The sequence below is a fragment of the Mirounga angustirostris genome, unplaced genomic scaffold, assembly GCF_029215605.1.
Source record: "Mirounga angustirostris isolate CCGP_5_RB_7025 unplaced genomic scaffold, mMirAng1.0.hap1 SCAF_12, whole genome shotgun sequence".
NCBI lineage: Eukaryota > Metazoa > Chordata > Mammalia > Carnivora > Phocidae > Mirounga > Mirounga angustirostris.
The window spans coordinates 55,553,506-55,571,796 of NW_026991720.1; the positions used below are offsets into that span (position 1 = coordinate 55,553,506).

At 34.7% G+C, this 18,291-nt stretch overlaps 1 protein-coding gene across 1 annotated transcript in view; it reads right to left on the minus strand.

The window, feature by feature from the left end:
* Nucleotides 1-18,291, minus strand: part of HDAC9 (histone deacetylase 9) — a 918,445-nt gene that overhangs the window by 183,934 nt on the left and 716,220 nt on the right. The window contains exons 20-21 of the mRNA XM_054505257.2: nt 13,705-13,824; nt 13,287-13,384 (exon numbers count right to left, since the gene is read on the minus strand). Of these exons, the coding sequence (XP_054361232.1) occupies nt 13,287-13,384; nt 13,705-13,824 (218 nt within the window). The remainder of the gene's footprint in view (nt 1-13,286; nt 13,385-13,704; nt 13,825-18,291) is intronic.

An 18,291-nucleotide genomic window follows, 5' to 3' on the forward strand; every position in this document is an offset into this window, starting at 1 on the left:
CTTCCCTCATCATCCCAACTCCAAATACCATCGCACTGGGGGTTAGGGCATCAACAAATGAATTTGGGGGAGACATTTTTAACCCAAACTAGTGTCTAATGAAAAAACAAATATTGTCAATTAGCTGAGTATTCAAAGACTCTTTTCTTTTTTTCTGGTGTGTGCTGATAACAGGTTCATCACTGGCAAAAGTCTGTCAAGGGCCTCCTTAATTTCTTTTTGGAGAGATTAGGGAGTAGAGGCTCAGTTTTGTCTTCCTAACACTGACTGCCCTGAGTTCTCCTTAGGTTACTTGGGTAGAGCCATATCCTTATGGAGAACTACTGCCCAGTCCAGCCTGTGCACAAGAATACTCAGAAAGCAGTATTGGATGAATGGTCACCAGGATCATGCATGAAATTAGAACACATTAATGTCAAGTTTACTTAAATAATGCAAAAATAGTTAACTTTATTTCAAAAGGAGCCAACTCAGATGATATCATTCATGACTTTCTTACCCAAAAAGTGATAAACAGGACAGGAAATAGTCCCTGATTCCATGCCCCTTGGCTTTTATGGCATGTCCAGGTCTCCTCATAGAGGGCTAAGGGTTGAATAATTATTACTTCATTAATATGCATAAACCATCTTTCTCAATTGGAGCAAAAGAGGAACACCAACAAACTTCAGGAGGATGGGCTCCCTGGTGACACTAGAGCCAACCCCTAAGAGGGAGACTACCTCAATTTTCCTTGCTTCTCGGCTTTGGACTGGATCAGGAACCTTTTTGTGTAGCCTCTTTGTGAAAGATTCTAGAAGCAGGGCTTTAATCTTGTACAGTCTCCTGAGCAATCTTTATTCCTCAGGGTATCAGGACAACTCTCACACCACAGGAGGGTTCCTCACTTATTTCCACTTCAAAGGGGCATTAATAATAATCCTCCTTATTACAGAATCCAGCCAGACCTTTTTGGTGTGATGATTAATTGGGAGGTGTTGTATATATAAATTTTTTCACTATATCAGGTGCAATCATTTTAGCCCCTAAAAATAAATGCTCTTTCTGCAAAAAACAGGCACAAACAAAAATGTTTTGAAAAGTAATCACTTGTTTAAAAAATGGAAATTGGGCTTCTGTATTGTAAGGAATGTATGGGCATAACGGTGAAATTCAACACTGGTAAATGATCTGACTACCTCAAAGTGAAGTTTTTGCCTTCCTACAGTGGCCTTTAACCCTGTCCTTTCCTCCAATCTGAGAAGAGCTGATGTTGATGGAACATATAATGGCCCCTTTCCTGTGTAGTAAAGTCAGCAATAAAGCTTAGTAATTAAGGGTACCAGGGAGGCCCAGCCCAGCAGGCTAGTGGTGTGGCGAACACTTTTAGAACTTCAAACAATATCAAAGTCACTAAGAAGCGGGCCTAGCTCAGTTCTGGTTTGAATTAAGCCTCACTTCCACACGCACTTTTCAAATCCAAGCTCAGACAAGAAAGCCAAGGCCTTCTGGATTTCATTAGAGCCAATTATCTTATCTGTTTCATCTCAGGCCTGACCCTAAGGCTGGCAAACAGCTATTCAGTGCATTTGTGTGGTTGTTTGAGAAAGCCTCCAGTCAGCCAATGGCCCGAGGACCTGCTAATTAAAACACTGTTGCCCCCCTGCCTCTAGTGATTAAATATTTTCAAGCTTTTGTAAATAATTTTTCCATTCTTTGCCCCAAGCCTCAAAGGTCCAATATATGCAGTAATTTATTTAGTTTGTCAGAGAATACTGTTGGAAATAGGGTCATAATGGAACCTTTGGAAATTTTTATACGTCTTCGTACTTCTGAAAGTGACAGTTTATAAACCAGCCAAATGTGTATACTGTTTCTGATGTAATTATGCCCTAATGGCCTTTCTCCTTTTGAAGTGATATAGTGTGTAACAGGCTTACATTTTGTCAATAATCATATTTCCTCAAATGTCAACATGATATCTAACATCGGAATTTAATGGGATCATTTAAGTCCTAGAAATTATATCAAGGTATAGTGCCTTTGAGTTTTTTGCCTGAGGGTGGGTCACAGTCACAAAAACTAGTTTAGGAGGAAGACTAATCGAATTCTTGCTTGCTCTCTGTGGCAAGGAACAGCTAAAGAACACAGTGAGTTCTTTCCAGAACCAACTTCTGAGAAATCAGTGAGTGATAATGATGCCACTTCAGAAAAGAAAATACTCAAGAAGAACACTGAATTGAAAACTTTCCCCACACCTAATTTATATATATTCACAGTGATCTGAGAATCTCAGAATGATACTTACCTTACAACTGGACTGTGGGGAGGAGGAGGACATTAAGAACTTCCTTTATAGCTCTGACATGCACCAAAGCACACATGGGTTGGTGAACACCCCAGGATGCCACCACAGCCCTCCTAACACGTGGACTTCCCTGCCCCTGTGCTCCTCAGTCTTCAAGTGGCCACAAGCACCAAAGTGCATGACACTCCAGGCTAGCATGGATCAAACACAAACAGAGCCAGTAAACACATACAGACATCTTTCTTCCCTTCTACCCTGGGCACAGCCATACAGACTCACAGCTCTTCTAAGCCAATCCAGTCATGTTTTATTGGAAAAAAATAAAAATCCAGGGTTTTGTTTGTTGTTGTTGTTGCTCTTTTTGAAGTATTACAAGAAAAATGTTGGCAGGCTCATTAGCTGCATCCAGTGTTCACTAACACACCTATGAAAAAGAACTATGGCACTGAACAGCTCTGTTTCTGTTGTTCTTAAAATGACACTTTGGTCTTATCCTAAATAATAGGCTTTTAATAAAAACATCCACCAAAGGCAAACAATTAAACAATACATAAAGCACCAGGGGGCAACCTCGTGGTTTAGTTACAGTCTGGAGCCATTCCAGAGGAGAACATGTGGGTATTTTACAAGGAACAATGCGCTTTTCCAAAGTTATTATAAAACAACAAAATTTTAAATTGGGCCTCATAAGTCCTTCAAATTTGGTACAGGATTTCATGCTCAGCTCTGATAATGGGAGGAAATCTTTACATACTAATTTCTTCAAAAGCATGTTTAGAGAACTGTATCAAACATCTTACACAAAAACAAGCACAAACATACATACACACACACACATATATATATATTTATGGCAAATGTGTATATATGCCATGTCCATATACATATATGTATCTATATGTAATGCAATTATATTTATATATACATATATGTACATATATATAGCAAACATTTATAATGCAATGATATTGATATAGGTCACTGCTGTTTTAGAAGACAAAATATTAATTTAAGTTTTAAAAAAACTGACACTAGTAAACTAACAGGTGAGTCATCCTTCTTCCCTATTAATTAAATATTTTTCATCTGGATTTTACATATAGTTATTTGGTATTTATCGACCGTCATATCCTCAAAAAAACCAAACTAAGTGGAATATATTAACAAACTTTGGCAGACTTCAGGTCTCTGAAAAATTCAGAATGTAATCAAACAATTTTTAACTAAATCAGTAAAATATGACACACACCAGATTTTATTATTTCTGACCCTGCCTTTTTCACCTGCTATAAATTATACTATATTGGTGTAATTATATTTATTGGCGAGAAAGGCATCACTGAATAATTTCTGCAATGTTATTTTCAATCTAGAAATCCTGCACTATAAAAGGGAATTAACAGTATCAGAAACTTGCACAAAGGAGAGAACTTGGATACATAACAAAGTCAGAAGCCTGATGTGGTAACTTTAATGTCTAAGAGACTTTTTCTGAAACTGAAAGCAGAGGGTCAAGTGACCAACTTTCTTTCGGCTACAAAACTTTTAAATTATAAATTCGTGTCCTCTCCATTCTTGCTCTGGATTGCAAATAAACTCCTCTTCACTATTTTGCCTTTGACTATTGTTCAAGTAAAAATGTTCATTTGTTTCTGAAATTCAGTTTGTTACAGTAACTCCAATATGGCTTTAATTTCAGGTAGTTATGAACCAACAAAAAATACACATCCTAGGTACAACAGTATTTTGTTTTCAAGTACAGCAATATGTATCTTTCCTTAATAGGTCAGATAATGTATAGATGTTATTTTCTTGATGGACTTTTCCACAATTGTCTTGGTATACAAAGTATCTCCAAATTGAAATGTAGATGGATTTAAAATTCTGCTAAGATCATACCTCTTCTCTTTTTAGATTGCAAAATATAACAGCACTACATCATGGATATATATGCAAAATATAATGGAAGTATAATAGGAAGAAAGTTATTTTGCTAAGTCTTTCCCATTAGAAGTTATGTAGTTCATAAACCCACTGCCCTCCATATGGCTTTACAACAGCAATGCTGCTCTTTAGAGTAGAAGATGTTTAGACAACCAGTCCCAAGACTGTGGTGCCCACAAGAAAGATGGGCAGATTTGTAACAGATACAAGGCAAAGTCCTCACCCTTCTAGAAGAGTGCCAGAGGAGTTTAAATGTCTGCATAAATGAGAACAGATGTTGATTTACAAGTTTCATCTACATGACATCAAATCATTGGGATGAAATATGGAAAACTGAGTCTATCATCCAGATGTCTGATGTCATGCAAAGACTTGGACTATTTTCTGAAAGTCCTGCCTACCAGGAAATGGTGTAAACTTCAGCCCTGAACCTCAAAAGCAGTATCTGAACAGATTTTCTGTTGAACAGAAGCTTCCCTAAGATGACTCCTCTACCTCAAAAGGTTAGTAAGTGAATAAGTGAATTTTTATTAGTGACCATTACATTTACCTCATTCTCAAAAAAGAGACTATAAATTTATATTTATGGTATATTAAAAATTCTATCTCTTCTTTCATATTTGTATCTCAATAAATTTAGTTATAGCAAACTTTAGGTATAAAATCATGGAAATGAAGGGGTATTATTCAGTTTTAAGTAAACACATCTAAGAACCCAAAGGCATTGAAATTTGATTAATAAACAGCCGTCCCATGAGAATAAATAACTTCTATTTGGTTTTATCTTAGCAGTAAATGAAGCATAATCTTAAAATATTCACTAAAATTGTGAAAAAGTAGGACTCCAGAGTTTCTTAATTATACTTATATAATAATTAAATGCACAACAATTCCATTTTTATAAAATGATATAATTTAAGTTAATGAATTGATCTGAGTTGCTCGACAGACCAAAAGATCTGCTATTTCTGGCCTAAAAAGCTCCACAATATTTCATGGAAAGCTTTCATCTCTTGATATCTCTGAGTATTACACATAAGTTGGAAGGATCTGTGCAAGGCAAGAGTTTTATAATCCATTGTTCCGTCTTGAAAATAAAAACAAGTAATTCCTAGTCACGCAAATTGCTTTCTTTCTTAGAACAACTAGGGAAAAGATTTAATTTCACAAAGCTACTCTTTTAATTAGTCCTTATTATTTGGAAAACTGTACCATTGCTACACAAATTCCTGGAAATTTTTGGCTTTAAAATTTCTAAGTCAGAAGGGAAAAATGTTGTCTTAAAATTTTTACAGTGGATCTGACCTTTTAAAATAATAATAAAAACTATGTTACAGCATTTGAACTATTTTAAATAGTTCTTCACTGCAGATAATATAATTCACCTTTCAAAAACTTCAAGCACTTCAAGATACTTCCTGGACTTTTTACCTGAGCTCTATACTGTCTAATAATATCATACCTCTTTGATGCTCAGTTCAAAAATGAAGTTTGCAAGTTTCCTAAGGAAGACAGGTGTGCATAAGATCAATTTACTCCCAGGGTCAAAGAGCAGAATTCTAAGGGTATCTAGAGACACACACCTATAGAAATTGTAATTTTTTTGATGAAAATTGGTACAATATGTTGCACAGATGAAAGAGAAAAAAATGTTCTTAAACTATACTTGTTGCTGAAACTAAAGAACAGATAGAACTGACAGCTTTCTAAAATTTATTCTTATGGATCTTTTTCTTTTGACCTGTTCTGATAAAAATTCTCAAAACATCTCTACATGCTGAATATAAAGAAAAGAATCTGGACAATGAATAAAACTGTTGATCACACAAGCAATAAATTCATAATGCATTGCTCTTCATTGAAATAAAATATCAATAGATGAAAATCATTTGTTCCCAAGATTGATTGACAAGTTCGGATTTGAAGCCCATATCTTCTTTACCAGCCAAGTCTTTTAGAAAGAGAAAATGTGAGCTTGATTTGTGAGCTATGATAAATGGTCTGGGAAAGATGGTAGTAGGGCCAATTTGATATGTACAGTATTTCATATTGGCAAATTGCTTCAAGAAATTCCACCCTCTTTCCCAAAATGTCTTCAACATCCTTGGGAAAATACACACTATCATGAGCATAATATATTTGGTTGTCACTAACAATTGAGAATCCATTTCAAGACTGGGAAGCATCAACCACAGCTCTTATAGACAAAATAAGACCCCAAATCATTTTGCAGTATTGAGTATGATTTTTAGATGACAACAAATCATTCTTTATTTCAAAATTGGATCTAAAAATTCATTTATCACTCTACATTCCATTAAAATTTAATTTGGTATTTCTCAGGTTCAATTACATGCCCATTTCAAAAAATCTTAAATCTTAAATGTATACATAAAAAGAAAACATTTATTTTAACAAAGAGGGAAAAATATATTTCCCATTGTAAATAGTTTGGTTATCAAAAAGAAGAAAAAATATACGGGTTTCATTTGATAGGCTCCCTTATTACGTCAGATGAGGTAGAAAGGCAGAAAGGGGAGTGGCTTGGGAGTTATTATATGATACAAGGCTAATGAAAATCTAGGACTTATTTTCAATTTTAAAATACTATTGCCAATTTAGATGTCCAAATCAAATGTTGGATCGACTAAAATGCATTTGCAAAGACTTTCCCACTACATTATTGTTTTGTCACTCCTACTCTTGATAGAGGAACTATAGTTTATAGCTTAGGGCCAAAGGAGTACTGTCTCCACATTCACATTTGTTGCCACTGAGTCCCTGATCATCATTTACCAGTTGTGTGACATCAGGAAACCACTGAAACTCAAAAGGGGTTCGGTATCCTCATGTAGCAATTGTGAGCACTTAGCTCAACAACTTGTAAAGATGAAAAGAAATGAGCAACTAGCAAATATTAAGTCTTCAGTGAATGGTCTATATTACTATGCTATTATTATCATTATGTTATTACTTTTATAATGATATTACTTCCTATTCTCTTAGCATTAAATTATATTAAAATATAATAAACAGAATAATAACCATAAAAATATTTACTTAGTTGTCATTACAATAGGAGAGAACATATTTATTATGATCTCATCTCATTTCTTCTTCTTTTTTTTAAAGATTTTATTTATTTAAGCAATCTCTACACCCAATGTGGGGCGTGAATTCACAACCCCAAGATCAAGAGTCCCATGCTCTACCAACTGAGCTGGCCAAGCACCCCTCATCTCATTTCTCAGACAAAATTTAGCAACCTCTTTTTCAACCTCTTGCATATGACAAGAATATTAGAAGCCAGTGCTCTAAAATTAATTAGAATAGTGATGATATGTTTGTTAAAATAACAAAGAGAGAAAATAAAATGTTGTACTTACTTAATGTGCCCTGACCAAAATTACTTCCAATCATTCCATGGTAAACTAGACCTTCTGACTAGCTAAGAAACACTTGCTCTACGAATATGACAATAAAGGGCTCAATTCTTTGCGTTCAAGTTAAATGTATGTTCTTTATTTTTGCCACAAGTGGAATATGAATCATGGAAAACCATGGTTCCTATTTTAAAGATGCTGCATCTAGAGCAGAATCCAGTTTGATAAACTGACAATAATTATGCTATCTAGTCAAGTTTCTAGTCAGTCTTGTTTTAATGGATTTTCAATTTGCTTTTATCATTAAAGCAAACAGGTGTGAACCAAAGCCAGGAGAAAAAGATACAGGCTGTATCAAGTGATTGGACTGCTTTGATGATGTAACAAATACACAAATTTTTAAACATTCTACTTGGTTATGTGGTCAAAGTATTTTAGCAAAAGCTACATCTGCAAGTACAAATATTTTGATTAGAGATACTTCATAAGTCAACAAAGAAAAATAGTTTATAAAAAAGTAACAACAAGAATTTTGACTAGATATTTATTTTCTAGATTAGAAAACTCACTCAAATCTCCTTTTTTAGTTGGCATACTAACAGTCCCAGTGAAATAGAGTCATTCAGAGTTTTCCCCTGAGGTGAATATTCCTGGATAACTGATATTTATAAATCCTTTGCCTTTTGGAAATCTTCACCATTAACACATATTAATTACGGTACTATAGACTATAACACATTGGCTTGGAGAGTTGTTATTTTTTTAAAGATTTTATTAATTTATTTGAGAGAGAGAGAGAGCACGCACACGCTTGCATGCAGGAGCTGGGGGGAGGGGCAGAGGAAGAGGGAGAAGCAGGCTCCCTGCTGAACAAGGAGCCCCAAAGTGCTGCTGCTAAATCCCAGACTCTAGGATCATGGCCTATGCTGTAAGCCAAAAGCAGACACTTAACCAACTGAGACACCCAGGTGCCCCAAGAGTTGTTATTTTTTAAATCACAACTTGTTTGAATCTAAGGAACTCATACCAACAGTTCTATTCCACTCTTTTTTTTTTTTTTTTGAAGATTTTATTTACTTATTTGACAGAGATAGCAAGAGCAGGAACACAAGCAGGAGGAGTGGAAGAGGGAGAAGCAGGCTTCCCACCGAGCAGGGAGCCCGATGTGGGACTCAATCCCAGGACCCTGGGATCATGACCTGAGCCGAAGGCAGTCGCTTAACGACTGAGCTACCCACGTGCCCCTATTCCACTCTTTTAAATAGTTCTCATTGTGCGCCCAATGAATCATTTATTATTTCAACAAAACCTTCTGAATTTAAGGGGCTTGTACTTTATTTTTGAAATTAAAAAGCCACAAAGGGGTTGTCATTCATTCATTTGTTGGATAAAATAGGCAAATTTCAAGAACTGCTAGTATCTTACCACATTGGAAGTTGCTACTCATTTTTTTAAACACTCAGAGATGTTGCCCTCATTAGATTTAATTAGAAGCATGAGATACTGTCTCCTGTCCACTACAAACTATTTAAATGGTTTTATATAAATAATCACTCTAACATTTGCAGAACTCTTAAAGAATTAATCTTTAGAAAAATATGTAACCAGTGCTCATCTAGTCACTACAGATGAGAATAATTGATATATATATATATATATATGGTTTTTTAGAGAGAGAGAGAGAGTGTGTGTGTGTGTGTGTGAGCAGGGGGAGGAGTAGAGGGAGAGGGAAGGAGGGAGAAACTTAAACAGGCTCCACACTCATCATGGAGCCTGATGTGGGGCTCCATCTCAGGACCCTGAGATCATGACCTGAGCCGAAATCAAGAGTCAGATGCTTAACTGACTGAGCCACTCAGGTGCCCCTGGAAACAATATTTTGAAGTGATTGAAACAGAGAGTGCTTAGCAGGCATTCAATATATTTACTGAATGGAAGAGAAGACACCTGACAATATTATAAGCAAATGAATGGGTGTTCAAATTTCCTTGTAAAGTATACTCCTTGAAGGGCCAAGAGATAGTTAGGTTTCAGACTTCTGCTAGGTTCACTTAATACCAGGGGTTTCCAATGCTTCTACTGTAGCCAGTATCATTCCTTCTCTCTTTGACTCATTCATTTATTCTTTGATTTATTCAGCCAATATTACTGAATAGCTCTTCTTTGCCATGCTGTGTACTAAACATTTGTGACTTAGATCGGGGGTGAAGGTCTTATATTTTGGTAAAAGTTTACTGTGTTTTATCACTCTTCAATCTTTTAAGTCATGAATAGTAGAAAAGAGCAGCAATGTGGTGTGACAGATTTTAGAGCCATAAACTGAGTTCACACCATGGTCCTTACAATTAGAAATTCTGTGGCTTATACAAACCACTTAAGAATTAGCCATAATTTTAATAAAATTTCTAATCTAGGACCTGGCATGTAAGACCTCAATCAAAACAGCCATAATTATTTTATAAAATGGTAGCCTTGGAATACATTTTAGTTCCACATAAAAGATATTTTACATTACTGAACATTTTAAAAACTAATGAAAAATCTTAAATCTATCCTTCAATAATTTTAGGGATAAACAGTAACTACATGGAAGAAATAACTAGTTATGTGAACTAATTTAGATATTCTATTAAATTTTTTAAATTATCTTTAAAGCTTACAGCAAACATGAAAACGTTTTGTTTGCCTGCGAAATTCTTTTTGCTATAGAAGAAATACATAATAGAAACCACAAGAATAATATATGTGACAAATGTAGGTTGGTAAAATAAGCAGCCATCTTAAATCCCCCTATAGCTTTACAGAGAGAAGCCTTCCCTTCAAAGATACTTATCACAGTCCAGAAACAATTAAAAATTAAGAAAAAAGAAAAGGCATCATTAATTTTTTCCTCCATCTCCATATTGTGTACCCACAAAAGATGCCAAAAAGATCTTCAGTTTTAGTACTGGGAAACAAGGGCTATATTACTAAGTATATGCTTATAAGGTAATACTACATCAAAAATTATTCTGGAGTATATCTCACTAAAGCCCCAGATTAGAAAGGATTTTATATATTCCGATTCTTTGCCAACAAAAGAGTTTATGGAGTATGATCTCTATTCCTGCCAGGCAATCCCACCCTTATGCTCTTAAGCCAACAGAGCAAGATCATTTCATGACTCCATGCTTTTCATAGTATTCTCTCTTTCTATTATGAGTTCGCCCCACTCCAATTCCTTTACCCCTTGAAACTCCTGCTCATCCTTGAAAGCACAGGTCGAACAATCCTTGATAAAGCCTTTCCTGAAACCCTGCAGGAAGAGTTCATCATTTTATCCTCTCTTATGTCTAAGCACATCCATTCTCTAGAACAGTGGGTTATCACTTCTTTTATGATGCTTGAAAGCAAGTCAGCTCAAAATTCCAAGGGCTCATCACTGTGCCTGGCATATAATGTTTCTATGAATGTTTTTGAATGGATGACTTACTTTCTTGATTCCTCTATAACAAGTTCACAAGTACTTCTAGTCATACAAGTTGAATGGCAAACACAGTATAGTTCAAAATTAACAGAATTATTATGGTTTAAATCTGGTTCTTAAATAATTATAAATATTAAAAGCTACAGTTTTACATTTCTGCAATCTAGCTAAATAATATTGCCTCCTCTATTTAAGCTTAGATATGGTGACTGCACTGGGAACTACAGAAAAGTTTGCTAATATAGGGTCCACATTCAGGCAAAGAGAAGGTGCCATTCTTGAGGACGTTAAGTCACTTTCAGGAGCACTTGATTCACTTATCATTTCATTCAAAAAACAGTAACATATACTTAATATCTGTTTTCACATTATCTAATTATTTAATGAAATTGTTGTGTTCAAAGGGGTTCTTTGTAAACATTCTTACCACCCATCATTCACTTTGTGATGTGAGAACAAGTAGTACAAAATATAAATTCTCCTTCCCTGCTGGGTATGCATAATCCATTTTTAAGTAAAGCCATGTACCCCAAATAGTATTATGATAATAAAAAACTAAGAATTTGGTATTATAGATCAGTGGTATATAATCATTTGTTATAGTAAGGTTGAGAATTTAATGTGTGTATCATGCAAGTTATCAAGTTAGCTTGGTAAACAAATGAATTCATATGTGATATAATACTAAAGTCTATTATCCCATTAGAGTTCCTTTAAGATATTAATAATGTTTCTGAAGTTGCAAATTTAGGTAAACAGAATTTATAATAATGAAACTCCTAAAGTTTCTTAATGCAATTTTTTAGTTTTATTGTAAATTAACCTAAAATATCTTCATAAACAACATGTCTTTAAGCAAATAAACTTATTTCAGCTATTTTTTTCTATAAATAGTGTAGATATTTGAATATATGTATTTTTTTAAATAAAAACCTGGAATGTGTGTAGAATTTTCCTTAGTATCCTAAAACAAAACCAAATATATTTACTTTTAATGTATTTTCTTGAAAATAGTGATGACTTTTAATGTATTTTCTTGAAAATAGTGATTTTCTGTCATTTTTCCTGGGCCTATCTTCAAATGAAAAATGACTCTCACATGAAAAATTGAAGAATGCATTATATATAGGACAGCAGAAACTCACCCAAACTTCACTTATTGAAAAATTTGCCTACTATTTCCTTAAGTTTCAAATACATTAGCAATGGAATATCCCCCCTTGGGAACTTATAAATGATAAATTTAAAAATAATGCTTCTAAGATCTCTTATGTAGTTGTTTTCGCTTTCAACTAAACAAAACACCCCTGAAATCACGCATTACCAATAGGTTAAAATCTCCTAAAATATTGCAAGTGGGTACATATTAACACAATCTGATAGTTCTCCATAAAACAGTCCTTTCCAAGGACTAAACATACTTTTTTAACTCTAGAGAATAAAAATGACTTTTTTAACAAAACCTCAATATTCAAAAAGAAAGCTTTTGATTCGTTGCATTTCTTGCTTAATTTTAAAAGTTCTTTGTTTAGAAGGACAAAGTAGAATACACTATGTATATATAAATATACATTTCAATTACTGCCTACATTTTGTAGAGAACTGAAAACATAATTAATCAGTTGATGTTTTAATGTGAGACGTAAAATATTTTATGCAAGAGAAAAGTCATTTACTCTACCATGAAATGAGATTGTCTAGGCCAACATTCCAAAAGTAAGCTAGCTCTGCAGAACCAAGAATGTTGAGTGGTGCTATGTGCAAAAGGGAATCTGTAGTCTAATGAAGTTTGGGAAATGCCTGTTCAACAAAGTTAAGTAGGTAATGAAGGCCTTATCAGAGCATCTAATATGCTAATGTCCATTCTAAATCACAACATATGCTAGAATAGGCACAAATTTCCAGCACTACTTAATAAATCTTTTTTCCTTATCTTTTTTGCAGAGAGGGGGTAACATGCCTGGGTCACTGGCCAATATACCTGTACAACTACAACTAGGTCTTGATGTACCTTTTTTCTGACACATATTCTTTATGTGGCTTTGTAGCTATATCCAGGTCCCCTAAACAAAACATTTTTTGGACCTTTAATGGAATGGCTCCTTTAGCCACTTTCCCTTGTTTAAAACTTATATTTCTCTTTTACATTTGGTGTTGTTTCAATAGACATTTCTAATTTGCCACTTTCAGAAAAAGAAGTACCAACCTGAATGCTTCAAGGTACTCTATATCTCCCATCGGGGGATCAAGGCCACCTGTCCAGGCAATATTTATATTGTATCCTTCTCCAAGGCCTGTTCCAACCTAGGAAGAAAAAAAAAACAACAACACAACACAGTGGGTAGAGGAGGATGCAGGGAAGAAAGCAAAAAGTGAGGAAAACAAACACATGTGAGCTCTTGAAATAAACATCAAACAACGTGTCAAATCAGCCCAACTTTGCTTGACAACCAGTGCTCTGGGTTATGCACTTGTTCTGCACTGGTTCTTGGTCCCATGGGACAATTCAGTAATCTCGTGTAATTTAAAACACCAGAAAAGGACAAGAAAATTAGGGGTAATCATGCAATGCAATTACCTGAAAGATAAAAATAAAAGTGGGGCTCTAAAGAAATAAACCGAACCTCATTTGGGGCTCCACTGCCAGGGAAAAAGTTCCCTTCATCATAGCGATGGAGTGAAATATACAGGATGCTGGGGTCAGCATAAAAGGCCTGCTGTGTACCATTTCCATGGTGAACATCCTACAGGGAAAAGAAAACAGAGGACAAATACAGTCATGTTAACTCTGCGTGGAGACAACTTTTCTTATTTCTAGTTCCCTTTTTTCCCCACCCTCCTTCTCATTTTCTGTCTTCTCACTATGTCCCTCCTTCTTTCTCCTTTCAGCTTGCTTCCACACCACCCCCTTTACTTCCTGAACTTTCAGGCAAATTACCCTTTAATGCACTCATTTTTTAAACTGGCTTCTAAAAATCAGGAAACCACAGCGAACATGCCCTGGAGACTCCAGATGAGCAGTCATTGAGAAAGCCCAGTCCTTTGGTACAATTAGATATTTATACACCGGCCCTTTGTACTCTTTGCTTCAGTGATGGAATCTCGCATCCTGTTTTATGGAGGAATTTTATGACTTATTAACTGCCAACAGTTCATAACCCCTCAGGCTTAATTAACTAGCCTCATTGGCCTCTGAAGAAAGACTAATGTTTAAACTACAAACAAGTATTTTGCAGAAGGATCTATGGCTTACAGAGCATTTTCGCAATTCTTGACAGAACACTGAACATACGTGTATGCACTGATTTGCCAAGTCCCACCATTAAGGTCAAAGGCTTTGCAGCCAGCTGAGTAAATTGGCCTTCTTGGAGCATTCAGTTCAGTTAGCAATCCCTCAGCAGTTAGAATCACTTCAAAAGAGACGCCAGATGCAAAAAGGACTTCATATTTTATTTTGGTAAAATCGTGACAGCAAGAGTAGAAGACACAGGAGCATGAGCTCATCAGCTATTAAATCTTTTGGGCCACGCAAAAAGATGGCACAGAGCTTCATGCAATCTTGTCCAATCCGCCTAATTTTGGTATTATATCATGGCTCTCTTCCCTAGCCTCCTTCCTTTTCTTTTTTTCCCCCCACACCATACTATCCCTTCCTACAAAAAAAACAAAACTAAAACAAAAACAAAAACAAACCCTGTATCATTAAAATGAATGAAAAAATTCTTAGGACATCTGTATATGATAATGATTGAACTCTTAACAGTTATTTGCTGGTTCTGTAGTTTTATGATATAGACGTATGCTGGAATTGATGAAAGAAATGGGAAAAATAAAACTAATAGCATTTTAAAAAACGTCTTCACTGGAGGACCTCAAGTGTTAAGAATCTCAATTAATATGCTTCCTAGTATCTCCTGAACAAAATAAAATAAAAAGCTCTCAAAAGTGAATGATCTACATATCTGTATTCAAAATAATATTACTGCTACATGTGTAACATATAATTTCAAGTTTTTTTAAAACAAGTTTTAGTCACTTGTAACTATAGACTTACATTGTACTTTATTTTATATCAGTAAAAATCCTATTAGTTTCAACAATGATTCCTACAACTTTGCATCAGGCATTACATTAAACAGCTTGTATGGATTACTAACAAGTATATGACATATACGATATTATCCCTAATTTAAAAGATAAGTAAACTGAGATTCAGAGAGTTTCAGTAATTTACCAAGACTATACAGAGGAAAAGTTGCAAGAGTGGGTCTTGAATCCATTTCTTACTCTCAACTCATAACCATCATATATTAACTTATACTTAATATTCATTACCTCTTTGATCCTCTTAGCAAATCTGTGAAGTAAGAGTGGTGGTCATCATTGCTCCTTATTGAGGTTTATATAACTTGTCTTCACTTCAACCTCTAACCCAGAACTCCCTCACTAAATACCACCAAAGCCTCCCTTTGTTGGATTCTGAAAGCCTGCACTGAACTTGCTATCCACAGTGTAGACATACACTAATCATCTCCTCCTCTTAAACACATATCCAAAAATCAATTAAGGAATCATAATATGTTGGGGAAGGTATGCATCCAGAAATTTGTTTTGGCTCAAGGCATACACACTGGGGGGGAAAATAGCTTACTGAAAATATACTAATCCCTGGATTTCTGAATGTTTAAAAATTAAAAAAAAGGAAGGCAGAGATAGCAAAACTATTTTCCTTTATCTGAACAAAAATGAAACTAACCCACATTGTCTTTTGAGTTGCTACTGGATACCTAGAGGATGGACAAACAAGATACTATGAAAAACAACAATGAAGGAATGTCTGCATTTTTACTACATGATAGATTTTTTACTACATGACAGATTTCTTACAGCACTGTAAGAAAAATTTGCTCTGGCCCTAAATGGGTCTACACTTTGAAAACCAGAAAAATAATGCCTTGATTACTTTTGTTTCTTTAGTGATGTTGTAAAGGTTTATTTAAAAAGGTCAAATAAAAGATGATAAATTGTCTGAGATATAAAATCATTGGTCTTGAAAAATGTGTTGGGTACTTACTGCATACATTTCTGAATAAGAAATATAGTCTTGCCCACAGTCTAATAAGGGTTCAACAAACATTATTCATTAAAATACACAAATCCATTCTAAAAATACTTGGATAATTCTTGATTTCATGTTCACATTCACAAAGTATTTAGGAATAAAGGTAAATCCAAATATACCTTTAGTTTTGGGCAACAATTTATAATATAATCTTGAGAATACTTTTTCAGCTTTCTCTGCTGCAAAATATTCATAAAAAGTACTTACTATTCAGGTATGATCTGAGGATTTTCTCTCCATAGCAACAAATATACACTAGACTAATGTAAGAAAATTATTGGTGACTGTGAGGAATTATTAAAGTAATGAGATGAACTGAATAATTAAATGACTCAAAATAGACCTTATTTCTAAAATTTACTGGGAAATGCTGAAAAATAATTTTAGTATTCTTACTGGTTAAAAATATACTGTGAAAATTTATTTTCCATAAGGATTTAGAACCAATATGTTCTCTTATAATGTTAAAATAGCTTTAACTAAATCATCTATTTGATCAGCTAATATTAACACTTATAATTATTTAGTACAGGCACCTGCGACAATTCTTTTATTAAATTTGGTGCTTAACTAAAAATGGATTTACCCCAAATCTAGGACACTTGAAGTGACTTTTTAATGAATTAAGTCTAAAATGTATTATTTTCAACTTAAAGTCACATTGCATAAAAGCTACCTGAGTCATGCATGCAAATCCTACTTTCGGGGATGCTTCATGCCCCAAACACAATGAACAGTCTTTTGTGAGTTGAAAAGCAAGTGCACCTGCTCCCTCTCCTCACCAATCTGAATGTCTCTGGAATCTCCCCAGATGGAGAACTGGAATGAATAAGCTCCACATATCAACTAGAATCATTCCTGCCCCAAATACTCAATGCCTCTGAATTTGGCTGTGGCCCCAAATAGGAGGTGAATTAGAGCTCTGGCTCTCTATTTACTAGGCATATAAAAATGCTGAAACTAGTTGTGGACAATGGAGTAGCTTTGCCCTCTGTTGGCCCAAGAATTTGTGGAGCTAGTTCACACTGATTAGCTGAAGTTAGTGACTTCGGGTATGCAGGAATGAAATTCTTTTGCCATTGAAGAACCTTCACTTCTCCTTTGCTAACTTGCAGAAGAGACCTGTCAGCCAGGGAGAACGGATGTTTCTGCGCCACGTGGCACTTTAAAACTTCCTTCTCAGCAGCTGGAAGAAACAAGGGAATTTCCTCAAAGTATCCCTGCAGCTGCAGAATTTGGAAGACTTGAAAGTAAGAATATGCAGGCTGGTGGTGATCTCAGAGGCAACCCTTTGGACAGAACTTCCTATATTTGGAGGATTTGAAACAAAAACTTCTCCTCTACTACAGCCTGCTGGGAAATCAGTATCCTTAATGATTGGATAACAGAGCAAATATACAATCAAAGGCCAGTAAGCTTACAGGACACTCCTTGGAGCTCCCAATCAACTTATTTTGTAAATCATATTGAATTATCTAGAGCAGTTTTATATTAATATATAAGATCATAAACATTATATATTTAATATTGATATATATTATATATAAATAAAAACAAAACTTTACAGACAAATCCTGTGGGGTATCTATCACAAGCAAGACATTTTAGCTTTCAAGTCTATTGTATAATTCATTACTTTAGAGTTTGGATATCCCAAATGTGCTTTCAAAGAGACTCTTAACAATTATTATCTTCAGAGAACCATAAAATTATAGCAGAGGAGATTCCTTAGAAAGTAATACTAAAAGATTTCTAAGGATAGGACAGTTTATCAATCTCCTTCCTGCATAATTTTGACAAATTTAGAAAGCTTAGAAAAATTTTCCCACAATCCTTGGTCTTCATCTGCTATCCTTTCTTCAAGTTCTTGGCTTATCTTTCTAGCAGAAGTTATAGTACTAGAATTATATTAAATTACTTTTTAAATTTACTATCTTATATATCATGCAAATCTATAATTACCAATTAATGAAAATGTCATTTTGTATGTACATGGGAATAGAGGTACTGATGTTCTCATTTTTGTAAAATTTTAAGACCTTTAAGACCTTGCTGTTGTAGTATATCTAGGCCTTCAACACATTTTTTT